Source organism: Lissotriton helveticus, chromosome 11 (genome assembly GCF_964261635.1).
Source record: "Lissotriton helveticus chromosome 11, aLisHel1.1, whole genome shotgun sequence".
Classification (NCBI taxonomy): domain Eukaryota; kingdom Metazoa; phylum Chordata; class Amphibia; order Caudata; family Salamandridae; genus Lissotriton; species Lissotriton helveticus.
The window spans coordinates 43,692,774-43,707,318 of NC_136072.1; the positions used below are offsets into that span (position 1 = coordinate 43,692,774).

The 14,545-nt window shown below is 47.8% G+C and overlaps 1 protein-coding gene across 2 annotated transcripts in view; it reads left to right on the forward strand.

The window, feature by feature from the left end:
- The window catches only part of FYTTD1 (forty-two-three domain containing 1), a 131,851-nt gene that overhangs the window by 71,560 nt on the left and 45,746 nt on the right, over window positions 1-14,545 (forward strand). Inside the window, exons 5-6 of one of the 2 annotated variants that reach the window (XM_078666136.1) lie at window positions 4,508-4,561; window positions 7,821-7,938. In XM_078666136.1, the coding sequence (XP_078522262.1) occupies window positions 4,508-4,561; window positions 7,821-7,938 (172 nt within the window). The remainder of the gene's footprint in view (window positions 1-4,507; window positions 4,562-7,820; window positions 7,939-14,545) is intronic. The other variant, XM_078666137.1, reaches the window with a different exon arrangement.

A 14,545-nucleotide genomic window follows, 5' to 3' on the forward strand; every position in this document is an offset into this window, starting at 1 on the left:
TAGGGTCCATGGATCTACTTATAGGTATAGATAGTGCAGAAACACCTACAATTTAATTCCCTCAAGACAGAATTTCTCCTCTCTCCAAAAACAAAACGTTTCTCTTGTTTCCACCTGGGTTAATGTCTTAAAAGAAACTGGCATAAATACCAAACTAGATACCTCAGTCAAATACCTTTCTTTGCTTCTACATGAATACCAGCAACTCAGAGACCACATTTAAACTTTAACTAAATCAGATAATGTATGCTTGTGTCAAAGATCAAGACCCTAGTGAAAACACTTCCTATATGAGACCTTTAAATTGAATTTGAATTGTGCTTTTTCGTCTCGATTTTGAATTCTTTCAAAAGAACAGATCGCTTTAGTTTAATTAGTATCTGATGGACTTCTAGCCACAGATTCCTTACCTTTTGAATTATCTCCAATTATCAGACTGGGATATTTTTCTTGAGCAGTAGCCCTGTGCACCGGTACGTGGCGTCATTCGGTTCCACATGGCATGGTCATCCACTCTTTAAGTGATGTGCCCAAATAGGTGCCACCCCAGCGCGCTGACGTCAGTTCTTTTCTTTCCGCGCCAGTTAGTGCAGATCCGGGAAGAGCTGCCTTTAGTCCGTTTTTTACTAACTTTTTTCGAAGTTTTGTCAAAGTTTTTTGAGTTTTTTTCCTTCTGGTCTGATAGGAAATGTCATTGAAGAAGGCTGACTTCAAGCCCTTGGACTGGTGTGTGTATCTGGGTGAAGTCGACAGACTGGACACTTTTCCAGATGCTGGCATGCTTTTCCTACACGCTACCCCTGCCCCCGCACCAACTCAGTCCTGTAGGACTCCCTCATGTGAAATTAGTTTGCAGACCCACCTCGGGAGGTATTGCTAGCATACCTATCCTAATGCAAGGAATCTGTGGCTAGAAGTCTCTATCAGATCAACAAGTTAGTTACCTTCGGTAATGCCCTATCTGGTGGTGACTCTATCGAACTGTATATTCCTTACCGACACAGCATTTCTCCCTGATCTGCAAACTTGTTTCTAGGGACACCTCTTTTCCTTTTCAGGGCCCTAGTGTATTCCACACCCGTAGTCTGTGTTCCGTTCTTCTGAAGTGGAAATTCGGGAAGTGTTACTGACATCAGCGTGCTGCAGTGGTGTATATATAGGCACTGCGCACGTCCCTTCCGGTGTGGACAACGACACTTCCTCCCGAATGACACCACCTACTGGCGCGCATGGTTACTGCTCAAGAAGAAAAAATCCTGATCCTTTTTGACACCTGGGGATAATTCTAAGACCAGGAATGTAAGGCTAGATAGAGACTCTACCAGATAGGGCTTTACTGAAGATAACTAACTTGTTCTATCAGTCCCCTTTCTAGAAGGCTCTAATTGTATGCCCACTTAATCTCAATTTTTGGCCTGATCTTGTAATCATCATTTTGTTTGTTCTCTCAATGTGGCCATCTATCTGTTAAATTTGCTTTCCAGTCTAGAAACCACAGTAGTTAAAGCTTCCCTTTTGGGTCTGTCTGGCTTCGCTTTACTCCAGATTTTAAACTGTAATGATCAATTTCTGAAAATGTATTTTCAGCTTGTAAGTTTGTTGATTTAATTAATGCAGCTTGACTTTTATGGTGATTTGTAATGAGGAGGCAATCTTGAATGTTTCCTTCCGTACTCTTTCTGGTGACAAAGAAGCCTTAGCCTCCGATGAATTTGTGGCTGAATTGATTTCCAACTTCTCCTGTTTTCTATGGGGGGGGGGGGTCCATGCAATTTGCATCTGTGGTTTTTCAAAAGGATTGGCCTTTGTGCATTGCCTGGTCATCAGATTTTGGACTCCCACTTGCCTGCTAATGGGACATCCATCTTGCTTTAGATGCCGCAGATATGGAACATCAGTCTTAGGGTGACGGGCACCTCTCTGCCAATGTTTAAGATGCTATCTTGTCTCCTGACACCTGGTCCTAAGGAGCTAATCCTGCACTGTAATTTACAAGCAGCATAATTTCTCATACTTTACCTCTGCTTCTGTCCCTCTGTCAGATCTTGATGTCCTCCTTCCCCCTCCTATTTGACATAGCTTTGTATTATGCACCCACCTCCTTTCTGACACTATTTTCCTCCTCTAGTATCTCTAAAGTTATGCAGTCCAGGTCTGATATGACTGCTGAATCATCACTTTTAAGCATTCACTAACTAGGTTCGCTCTCGCTTTCCAGCTACTACTCATATTCACCTGACACAGCTGTGCCGCTCTTTTGGCCATTTCTTCATATCTAGTTCCCCAAAAATATTTTTTCTTGGTGCAGGCTAATCCTGTAATGGCTTAATGTGTTCTTGAGACTCTTGGAATAGTTTTTTGCAGTAAAATATTTTAAAGGATTTGATTTTCTGCAAAGAGCCCTTCTTTAAACATGCCTGCTACCCTGGCTGCTCTTCAGTGCCCATTCATTCCTTTTGAGGTCTCGCCTAGCGTTGCAGCGCGCATGCTCTGCTTGCGTAGCGAGATTTATTGGGGTAGAGGGATTTTAAGAGGACTTTTGCTCCGGCCCATGCTTTCTATTGGGCAACGTCAAAAACTCTGCCTTGTCATTGTTGTGCAGCAGTTTTTGTTACTGCCCTGTGGCTTTTTTCGACACGCCCTTGGGACAGCGAGTCTACGGAGTGTCTTGCGCACGCTGCCTGCACGCGTCAGACTGCTCTCTGGTTGCAAATTAGCTTTGTGATTGGCGGATCTTGTCTACTGGTGCGTACAGGCAGCGTGAGCAAGACACGCTGTAGACTCGCTGTCCCAAGGGCTCTTTGATTGGGCATCGATTAAGGATTACGCTGCCTTCATTTCGACGTCACTATCCCTCCTCCCCGCTGCAGCAGCAGTGAGGCAGCGCCATGCGAGGGAGACTCCCATTGACACGGCCGTGCGTGTGCCCCCCTGTGCAGCGTGTTTCTTGTTTTTAAAGAAGTGTTTTTTTTTTTTACCAGTTTCGTACTACAGCGCGAACTCGACCCAATGGCATTGAAGCTATTACTTAAACCCCGTATTCCTGTAACGTGTGCTGACTCTGTTCCTGACGTCAGACCTTGCCTAACTTTGTAAACCGGGAAAAACAAAATGTATATTTATATAATGACTTTGTATTGTGTGCACAACAGCTTGATTAATTATTGCATATTCAGTCTTTCAAGAAAGCTGAATTGTAATTCATAGCCAAGATGAGAGGCCTTGTCTATATGTTGGGGCGCAGCTGCTCACAGCGCGAGGCTTTGCAGCGCCTGCTTGCACTTCGGTGCAGGCCTTTCATTGTGGGTGTTTGTGTGTGTGTTGTGGGCGAGAAGGGTTTTAGAAACCCCTTACGTTTCATAGTCCCTCTGTTTCCGAAAACTTTTGTGAATTGCTCGCCCTGTGGGTAGCGAGGAGAGGTCATAGGTCACATGCAAATCCCTACTATCTGGAGCTGTCTCCAGATACACATTCCTGCATTGCTGTCATTCCTGGGTGGGGGTGCTGCAAGGGTTAATCCCAAACTGCTGCATGCTTCACCCAGAACGCGCCACACGTTTAAATACCTGTTAGCTCCTGATAAAAACGAAAATGCACACTCCTTGAAGAAAAGAATGAGGCGCCATTTGAAAGTATTCTTCCCAGGATGTAAAACAAGCATTTGCAATGCAGTAGGTCTCGCATTTACGCGCGTTTGAGCTATTTGCATTGTAAATGACAATGTATTTTATTTGTTTTGGTTTTTAAAACAAATACAAGGCATTGTCATTTGCGATGCTAATAGCTTAAACTTTCGGAAATGCGAGACCTATTGCATTTCAAATGCTTCCTGTTATTTTGCTATTTAAATTCAGTTAGTAATTATAATGTAGTTTTTTTGGGGCTGCTGGATTCGCTCGCCTTTTCAGTGATTATTATATTTTTTATTTTAATACGGTTCCCTCTTCTGCAGTCTTCTAAAATACACCTGCAAAACGTTTAATGATTTGCTAACCAATAAACTACGTAGTTTTGATTAGGATAATTCACAATGTGATTTAGAAGTGTAACTTCATTGTTTAATGCTTTACTACACAATAGATTCATGTTCCCTTCCATGCAAACACTTGTAGGGCTCTGTGACCTTTGCCCTTTCCAATACAAGGAGCAGGCACACAATGGTGCAACACCAACATTAATGGGCTGTTGGAGGATGTCGTCCTCTCCTGCTGACCACCATGCAGTCTGTACCTGGGCCACTTCGGCTTTGTGCTTAGCCATTTAAGCCGGCTGCTCATTTTCTGTGATTGGGTTTGTAAGGAAGGGAAAGCAGACAAAGCTAGTCTCTCCGCTTCTGTCCTGCACTCTCTAACCCACTAAACACTAGTGTTGGCAGGTATACTAGAAGCGGTTAATGAAGCGTGTTGCCTTCTCAAATCTAAAAAGCCATATTTCTTTGTAATACCTATGCCAGTGTATTCATGTATAGGGCAGTTTTTGGTAACTAAATACCCTTTTATCCAAACAGCATGCAGCCACACAGATTGGATTTCTTTGGCTCGTCTCAGCCTTTCTGGCTAATGTGAGTTATCTTGAAGGATTAGTTGTTACCATTTCTCCTGATGTTTCCATCGTCTTCAGTGTTTTGTCTTCTGGCTGTATTTCCTTTGTGGCCCATGACTTCATCCCACATCTGTAGTGGATACATTTGTGTCTCAAGCTCTGAACCGGCAAAGAGTTCTGTTAGGGATGTTCTGATTACAGTAACCAAGAACGGAGTCTCCATTGAAAGTGTATCTCTAGCACAACTCTTTGTTTCTTGTGTGTTGAAGACATTTCATTCCCATCCAGCTCAGATCATTGGCATGTGGTGGTGTCTTTTCATGTTTCTCTCTTAGTAATGTACCACTTCTACCTACCCCCTCCCATCTGTTGTGCAATTTAGATATTATATGTTGTGTAGATGTGTTGTTAATGTTGACTAATTGTAAGAAGCTATTGTACTATCACAGAACAGCGGAATGTTGAATATGAACTCCTAGTTGGGCACCGTCGTTAACCTGGCCCGTGAGAGCGGGCGCTAGGGAGAAGGAGGTAAATAACGAGACCTCTTACGTTGAGCAGGTTGAAAATGACAGCACCAAGTCTGGGTAGTTTGGGAGCTGGAGTGGAGTAAACTTTGGAGTATTGGGCTTACATAAAGCCATGTGCAGCATGCACAGTAGGGAAGCGGAGCGGGTGCATTTGACTTTTTTCCACACATGGGCACATAACATGGAATGATGTGCATTTTGCTAGCCAATGGGTATCTAGCATAGAATTTGGAGAGGAGAATTAAGTACACAAATTGATATTGAAGACAAAATGTTTGAATTTCTACTCTTACAGAGGTGTCGGACAGGTTGCAGTATTGTATAGGCATCTAAACCTCATCTCCTTCAGGGAATGCATGATGGGTAGAGTTGAAACTCATAAACACAAATATAATTTATCAAAATGCACCTTCTATAAAAGTTAAGTGCAACAGGGTCCAATGAACTCTGGCTTATAGTAAACAATACATGGCATGAAAAATGTGTCTTGGATTCTATTGAGATCAAATCTTTTTGAAATTCACTGTAGACGGATTTTCACCTGAGGGAACTCTGCTCTTTCAATCCCTTAGATGTCTGCTCCATTTGATAAATAAAAAAACCTACACTGACTGATAGCTCTCACTGCTCTTGGAGAGGTTATGTCTGTGAGGGTGTTGCTCTCGAGACCCTGGTCTTGTGAATGTGAAAAGTAGTATTAAATGAGGCATGAAGTGGAGCTGCTTTTCATGTACATGATTTGTGATGTTCTGTGATTGTGGTCTCGCTTCGATGTGCCTCTTGCCAAGGTTCTACTTTAGGGCTCAGAAATGCCATTCAAAATCTGCACTGGAATTGAGCAGACTGTTCTAAGACCTCGACAACTGTTTCTAATGTTATATGTATAGACTCCCAATGCCTCTAATTCACATGAGAAGACCTGATGATGGGCCATAGGATAACTACAGTGGAGACATGATGTTTTATGGTATTAATTATCTGTGTGAAATTAACCCCAAAGAAGTTCCTCTGTTAAAAAGGAACAACAATGGGTTTGCTGTTTTTATTACATAATGGAACGAAGAGTCAAAAAGTTTGTGAAAACCAGTTGGGACTCCAGTCTTGAATATTCCAAGTTAATAGTGTGTGCTCAAACATATTTATTAAATTGTACTTTGTTGTGGTAAACTGTCAGCAGGGATAAGGCAATTGCCCCACCTTTGTGCTTTGCTTCTACCATGATCGTAGAATAAAATGGCTGTTAATTGCACGCTTCCGCCTGCTCAAACCTGTGCTCATCCCAAACTGTAACCTTGTACTGACCAAGCCTCTTATTGCATTTAAACTGCTCTGTTCTGCTTTGCTCCCATGATGGGCTGTATCCAAATTAAATCTTCTTGTGCCGCCCTGGTGTCCTGTGAGTCCTGAAAAGTACTTTAGGTAGTAGGGTATTACGTTATAATCATTTAAAGGGATGTGGGCTCAACCTCGTTCTCTTCAAAAAGCCAGTTGGCAGAGATGTGACTATGGCTGAATCTGACATTTTTGCCCCATTTGTAACCATAAAAATAAAGGTGAGTTGGGGCACAGTAATTTTGCGGTGACTATCAGACAAATTCTGAGATGGTGAAGTGGAAGGACCTTGGTTAAGTGTCCCCTTGTAACAGCAAGCCCTATGTGATTGTTCATGCGATCGTAACCGAAAACTGTTGTCTAAGCTGTCAAGCAGTATCTTATGAGGCTCTACCTCTTCAGGTACTGCACTTTTACCTGGGCATAAAAATGCTGCCCAAAAATAAAAGGCTCCAAGTGGCACCACTCTGTTTATGATTGTGCAGATTGGATTGCTGGAGACCATGCTTTTCTTAATGAAATAATGAATTCGTTCTCTGCCAGTAGAGTTCATGCCTTTAAAGTGGGGGCTGCAGTCTGCATTGATTGATTAATGAGTTTTCAGTGCTCACTTTGGTCACTTCTCAAGCTTTTTCAGGTTTTTTCCATCCCACATCAAGTCTTCAGTTTACTTAACGTATTGCATCTGTAGTCGTCCTTGGATTGCGTAGTCTGTTTTAGATGCAATACTATTAAATGCAGTTTCTCTAACTAGTAGTGTTCCCACAATTGTGTTCTATAGTGTCAGGAAGATATTAAACTTGCATAGTCAAAAGTAATTCCTTTCTTCGACTTGAAGTGCTTGATTGGCCCAAGTTTCATCGTGTGATACTTTGACCTACATTACGAGTGGCCATTTGCTTTGAGGGGGCAAGTGCTGCAGTAGTTACAGCCACATCAGAATTATGAGATCTGCGAGAACACTAGAACTGTTTTAGTTTGGCCCAGAAAGGAGCTGGGTGAACGTCTCGACTAAAATTATGAATTCCTTGTACCCAGAAGTATAGCTGCATCACCTGTAGTTCTGCATTTCTTAGTGATCCTCAGGGTCCAACTTGTAGTAGCTAGATTTGGAGTTACAAGTAACCCCAGCAGCGTCAACTCTGGGTTTGGGGAAATGCTAACCCATTTTCCTAAACAGTTTGTAATGATGGCCTGATGATAATACCTAGGAAATAAAAGTTCTCCAACTTGTATTTAACTAGTATAGTATCTGGTTAGCATGAGATTCGATAGCTTCAGATTTCAGTGCCCCTCAACGAAATGTCTGTTGCAGCGTCCATTGTTTATTAATTGTCCTGTCTATATGTTCTGAAAGCCTACTTTTGGGTTGAAAGATTACATTTTTTAAAAATGTATTATGTTTTTCGTTTAAAGGGACAATTTATCATCTGCTATGTCATACAGTGGATCAACTATGTCATATAATGGGTATAAATTGGAAGAACAGAGGGAAAATCGTCAAGCAACTTTCCTTTCCAGAAGGGGCCTAGAGGTATGTCTACACTGCATTTTTTTTTTGGGGGGGGGGATAACCATTTTATTGCAAAAGGCATAGCATACACAGCTGGTTAGTGCCTATAACCCTGGGGCCCGCAGCGAGTGGTAATCATATAGAATGCAGAATTGTACACAGCCTGCTTGCCGACATCCCGGAGGTTCGGCGGCGATCACAGATCATGATGTAATGCTAAAACCTGGAATACGATCAGAAGACAATATATTTAAGCATTTGTTTTTTGTTTTTTTCTCCTTCCAAACCAACTACAGTCACATAATTCAAACATACAGAAAATAAAAAGAGCAGAGTCATAAATCAGTCACTATTGGTGGAGCAAGTAGGGAACAACATCGCCATACAGACACATCAGCAAATTAACGCAGGAGTCGTCCCTCCGGTCCAGCACGTGACATAGCTAATTCAGCAGTTGGAGAGTCACACAGTTCACCCCTGTACACGTTCTAGTGGCCCCACTTCCTGTCCCACACCCTAGGGCAACCCCGTACCTTGTATACAGTCTTTTCTGCAACCATGCATCGGTCCATTTCAGCCACCCACCCCACCACCAGAGGTCTGTCGTGGGAGCCCCATTTCATTGCGATGGAGCGTTTAGCCAGCAGGAATCCCAGAGCTGCCCATTGCAGTTCCTGAACATTGAGGTCGTTTGCCTCCCATATATCTAGAATACATGGCCTAGGCGACCGTGCCAGTGGCTTGCCCAAAGAGTCGCCCATCTTCTGGAGAACACGGTTCCAAAACTGTTGCACCCGCGGGCAGTCCCACAGAATGTGAAAAAAGGTGCCAGGTAAGTTACAGCCTCGAAGGCACAGCGAGTCAGGGCGCCGCCCAATTTTCGCCAAAGTGAGAGCGGACATGTATGCCCTATGCAGGACCTTCAACTGAATCAGACGAAACCTATGGCAGATAGCCGCTTGCCATGGGGACATGAGAGCCGAACGCCAGTCTTCCTCATCTAGGGGGCCCAGGTCCGCCTCCCATTTGGTCCGCAGTGACGGGAAGGAGTTGGGGAGATTATTGCACAGCTTGCGATAAGTGTAGGAGATAGCTTTCTCGGGGAGCGGTTCAGATAACAATCTATCCTCTAGGGGGGAAATGGGGGGGATCGAGGAGAGATCTGGAATGGCGGTCCGGACGGCATGCGAAATTTGCAGATAGCGGAATAATTCGGTGGAAGCTAGGGAATATTTAGTCTGGAGGGCGCCAAAGGACAGGATGGAGCCCTTGTGAACAATGTCTCCCACCTCAGAAATCCCCATCATGTCCCACTTGTCAAATCCCTGGGAGAAGCAAAGGGAGCCTAGGCGTTGCGACGACCACAGGGGGGTGGCTGCAGTGAGCGTGTCTGCCCATCCCAAACTCTTGTTGGCTCTGTGCCACAACGCAACTGTATGGGCCATAGGGCCGACATACCTGTGTTTCGCAAGTTTACTATAAAGGGCCCCCAGAAAGCCCTCCCGACCGGTTTGAATCCTATCAAGGAGGAATGCCGGATTGAGGGGTGAGCCATGTATCCAGTGGTTAACAGCCACTAACTGTGACGCCCAGTAGTGGAGGCGGAGATTAGGCAGAGCAATGCCCCCATCATACCTGCCTTGGTAGAGTTTAGAAAGGGCAATGTGGGCGGCCCCACCATCCCATAGTAGAAGACGAAGTTCACGTTCAACCATACGAAAGTAAGAGTCAGGGATCAAGAAGGGGCAGTTCTGCAGGGCGTATAGGAAGCACGGGAGAGCTAGCATTTTGAACAGAGCTGCCCTGCCCAGAAGGGACAGCGGGAGGGACCGCCAATGAGCAACGTCGCTGCGAAGCCTACGCAGGGGGCCTAAAAGATTACGGTCATGAAATACCTTCGAGTCAGGAGTGATATAAATGCCAAGGTATTGAAAGCCGTCTGTGGCCACCGCGATGGAGAACCCCTTGGGCAACCGGGGAGGGGGGCCATGCAACATATATAATGTGGATTTAGACCAATTAATCGAATAGCCCGAGTACTTCCCAAAGTTGGTGAGGAAATGAAATAAGCTATTAATGGAAGACCGGGGAGAAGACCCGTAAATCAAGATGTCATCGGCATAGAGGGATATTTTATCCTGCACCTCGCCGTTCCACTGGAGACCTCTGATAGAAACGTCCGTGCGGACCCAATGAGCGAGGGGCTCGAGAGTAAGGGCAAAGAGCAACGGGGATAGAGGGCAGCCCTGCCGGGTGCCCCTATGGAGGCGAAATTGGCGCGAAGTGTGGTCGTTGACTCTGACCTGGGCGAAGAGGTCCGCGTACAAGAGCCGTATCCAGCCTATAAATTGGGGCCCAAAGCCAAAACGGGCCAGGACCTCGAAGAGGTAGGGCCATTCAATCTAATCAAACGCCATCGTAGCGTCGAGGGACAGAATGGCCGCGTCTTGCTGGATAATGGACTGACGGCTGATGACGTTATTGACCCTGTGCAGATTTAATGCCGTATTACGACCTGGAAGAAAACCGGACTGGTCATCATGTATGAGGGAGGGAAGTACAAGAAGCAAACGGTTAGCCAACAACTTGGCCAATACCTTCGCCTCTGCACTGATCAAGGAGATCGGCCGATAAGAGCCACAGCTATCAGGTGGTTTGGCCGCTTGAGGAACACTGCAATAGAGGCTAGTCGCTGAGCTAACGGGAGTACACCATCGTCACGGCTCCGTAAAAACATATTCCTCAAATGAGGAATAAATTCTCTGGCCATGCCTTTAAGGAATTCGACCGGGACCCCATCCGGGCCCATAGCTTTGCCCGAATTGACAGCGAACAGCGCCGTAGTAAGTTCCTCTACCGTGATGTCAGCATCAAGCGGCGCCCGATCAGCTTCAGATTTAACCGGAAGACGCATCTCCGCTAGGAGTTGCCTAGACTCTTCAGGCGTGTAGCAAGGACCCGCGGTGTAAACACTCTCCAGGTGGTCGGCAAAGGCCTCCGCGATATCTTGCGGGTCAACAATCGTGACTCCGTCCGGTCTAAGGATGGAGGATACCCATCTGGAACCCTGTTCCCGTCGCTCCAACCATGCAAGCATTTTGCCCGCAGTATCCCCGAATTCGTAAACCCGATGGCGCGAGTTGAGTAGGCGGGCCTGAGCCCTCTCCCGAGATAGTTCCTGGTACGCCTGTTGTTGAGTGCGGAGACGGGCGGCGTGTCGTCAGTGGGAGCGGTGTTGTGTGCCGTTTCGAGACGGACGAGGTCTGATTCAGCCTGAAGGATCTGTTCATTATGTTTACGTAAGTAACCCGTTTTCAGTGTGAGCGCCTCGCCTTTCATTACCGCCAGATACGCCTCCCAAAGCGTCACTGTTGAGGCAACTGAGCCCACATTTTCAGCGAAGTAGAATTCAGTGCGTTCAAGGAGCGCGTTTTTAATATCGGGGATCTGCATGAGCCAGGGGCTAATAGCAATAGGGCCCCGAGTGTAGGGGCGATGGTAGGTCAGGTCGACACTAATGGGTGAGTGATCGGAAATGCCTCGTGGCAGACCTTGTGGCCGAACAAAGAAGCTGAGATCGGCTGTGAGACAGAATAAATAATCAATGCGGGACATGCTTTTGTGGGCATTTGAGTAGTGCGTAAAATACGGTGCCGTTGGATAATAGTGTCGCCATATGTCGACCAGCCCCATGGCCTGCGCAAAGTCGGAAAGGTCTGAGTGCGACCGATGAGAGACGCGCTTAGGACTGCGGTCCAGGTCGTCGCACATGGTGGTATTAAAGTCGCCCCAATCAATAGCGTACCAACAGGGAGATTCAACATACGCATTCCTAGCTCTTGAAGGGAGTCTTGCACAAGTGTCGGCGGAATATAGACGGAGACCAAATTCAGCGGGCGGCCCTCCCAAGAAGCCTCGACAAGCGCAATACAGCCTAGAGGGTCAGCCCATGTCCTGGAATGAGTAAGCGCCAGATTTTTCTTAATTAGGATCCCAGAGCCACTGGAGCCAGAAGTGAATCCCGCATGAACTAGCAGTTTATATCCCCCCCGCTGAAGAGCCCTACAAGTGTTTCCCACAAGGTGTGTTTCCTGCAGTAGGACGATGTCGGGGGAGTGGCGTCGAAGGTACTGAAGGACCACACTCCTCTTAACCTTGTGTCCCAGCCCGTTAACATTCCAGGACATGACCGTGAGGGTCCTAGGTTGGGGGTGAGTCATAGCCATGAACTAAAGGGACCAACGGGAGGGAGAAGTGGAAGTAGGGTGGGCAAAAGCACCAGGGAGATAAAGCGGGACAGCCCCGGAAAAAAGACCACAGGGCACCAGGAGGTCAAACAGCCTACGGGGTGACCAGCTGGTCTGCGTGGAACCTATAGTGGACCAAGGGTCAGGACCAATGTGGCAAAAGGGGACTCTGCAAAAAAAAAAGAGCAAGAAAAACAAAAACCAACGCAACAACACCATTACAGACCCGGAACCCCCCCCCCCCCATTCATCTCCCCTCCCTGCTTCCCTGCCCGTGGACTTAAAACTATCCACACCCCAACTCGGCAGAGTGCCTGTCGCCCTCCCAACCATGATGGGGGTATTTGGTAAGCCGGTGAGGACCCCCGCCTGGTACTAGTAGTGAAGCGACCATCAAATATAGAAACAATAAAATGTCTAGCAAGTCCCAGTGCCATATTCACATATCAAAAAGAGTGCACCTGGTAAGCAGTCAGTGCGGCCCCAGCCGGGGCCGAAGCACACCATCGGGGATCAGGAGCAAACATGGTGCGGAGAGCCGCCACGCAGAGCGGTCCCAGCAAGTAACCCTATGTGAAGTTCAGGGCTGCTGAGTGGTAGCCAAAGTCAACGTAGAACAGTCTCCTAGGAGCAAAGGGACCTCCGTCCCCATTTTCGTTGAGACCGGTAAAGAGTTCTTGGCTACCTGGCATCTGTTCAGTGCGTGCTTGGGTGTCCTGGTCATCACTGGCGTCGCGGTGTTTCGGAGAGCGCCCAGCCCGGTGCCAACCCTCCAGCCAGTCCCACACCTCCTCCGGCAACATAAAAAAAAAAACATACTTTGCCATCATGCTCCACCCTCGGCTTCGCCGGGAAATGCATGGAATATTTAATCTGTTTGTCCCGCAGAGCTTTCTTGGTCTCCAGGAAGCTACGGCGCCTTGCCTGGACCTTCATGGTAAAGTCCGGGAACAGTGAGATGCGGGCATTGTCCAGGAGGAGGGGCGGCCCCGCCCGGGCAGCTTCGAGGATGGCGTCGCGATCACGGAAATTGAAGACCCTCGCGATAATGGGTCGGGGGGGAGCACCTGGCTTAGGTTTACCCCCAGGGACCCTGTGAGCTCTCTCAATGGAGAAGTAGTTCGAGAGCTTCTTCGGACGGAGGTGGGTCGTAATCAACTGTTCTCCAAAGAGGTCCGCCGCCGACTCCTCCATTCGTTCTGGTATGCCCAATATTCGGATGTTGTTGCGTCGCGCCCTCCCTTCATAATCATCCAGTAGCTCGCTCATCTGGTGTTGCTGCTTCTGGAGTTGTTCCATCTGCCGCTGGAGAGTAGAAGTATCCTCAATCTGGGCCGCTGTTTTAACTTCCACGTCTTTGACCTTGGAGTCCATTTTCCGGAGGTCAGCCCGCAACAGAGTCACCTCTATATTGATGGAGTCAATCCGCGTTTCCAGGGAGGATCTGACGCCCGCTATGGCCTGCATAACGTCTTCCAGGGTAGGGGCTTTCGCTCCAGGTGAGGGGGACGTGAGGCTAGGGGTCTCAGGGGAGGCTTCGGCCTTGTCACCACCCTTAGCGTTCCAGGAGTTTTTGGTGAGCTGCCTCTGATTGGAGGGCCTGGTCCCTTTATTCGACGCCATGAGTCCCAAAGGTGCTGGAGAGGCGGCGTTGACGAGGCAAACGGGAGGCAGAAGGAAGTGGTAGGAGTGATTAACAGAGTAAGGGCCAGCGAAACCCCTCGGCACGGCAGCTCAAACCTATAAGCAGGAGAGATCCAGGGAGCGGCAGTCAGTAGCGTATCCAGCAACGTCCGTGGGTTCAATGTGGCACGTTGGCACAGAGGTCGTTCATGAGGACCAAGCGGGCGTCAGGAAACACCACCAGGCAATAACGGCCACAACGCCCGTAGTGAGCACCACAGCAGAGGGGCGGATCTGGGCCAGCAATAGTTCCTCGGGGCATACAGGAGTCAGGCCACGACCAGAGCCACAGGTGGCAGGCAGTCCGCAGCGGCCGCGTTGCGTGTCACAAGCTGTGTGGGACAATGTGTGGGCCCTCCCACTGCGTCAGTTCCTCAGCACTCCCAGCCCCATGATGAAGACCAGTGCCCCCAAACACATAGTCTGCCGCAGGGCCTCGGCAACCAGGGTCACACCATAGCCAGGAGCGGTCGCAGCCGGGCGGAGTAGTGAAGGCCCGGGGTATGGTGCCAGAACAGGGAGAGAGGCCCCCTTCGAAGCTGTATAGGCAATCCCAGAGGTCTGTAGCGGTAAAAGCGCGGCAGACAGAAAGGAATAATAAGCACTGGCACAGGAGGTCCAGAAGTCGAGAAGGCGTGCTGGAGGATCAGGGCAGTTCAGGCCCGGGGCGGCCGACCAACGTGTAGGGCAAAATCGCA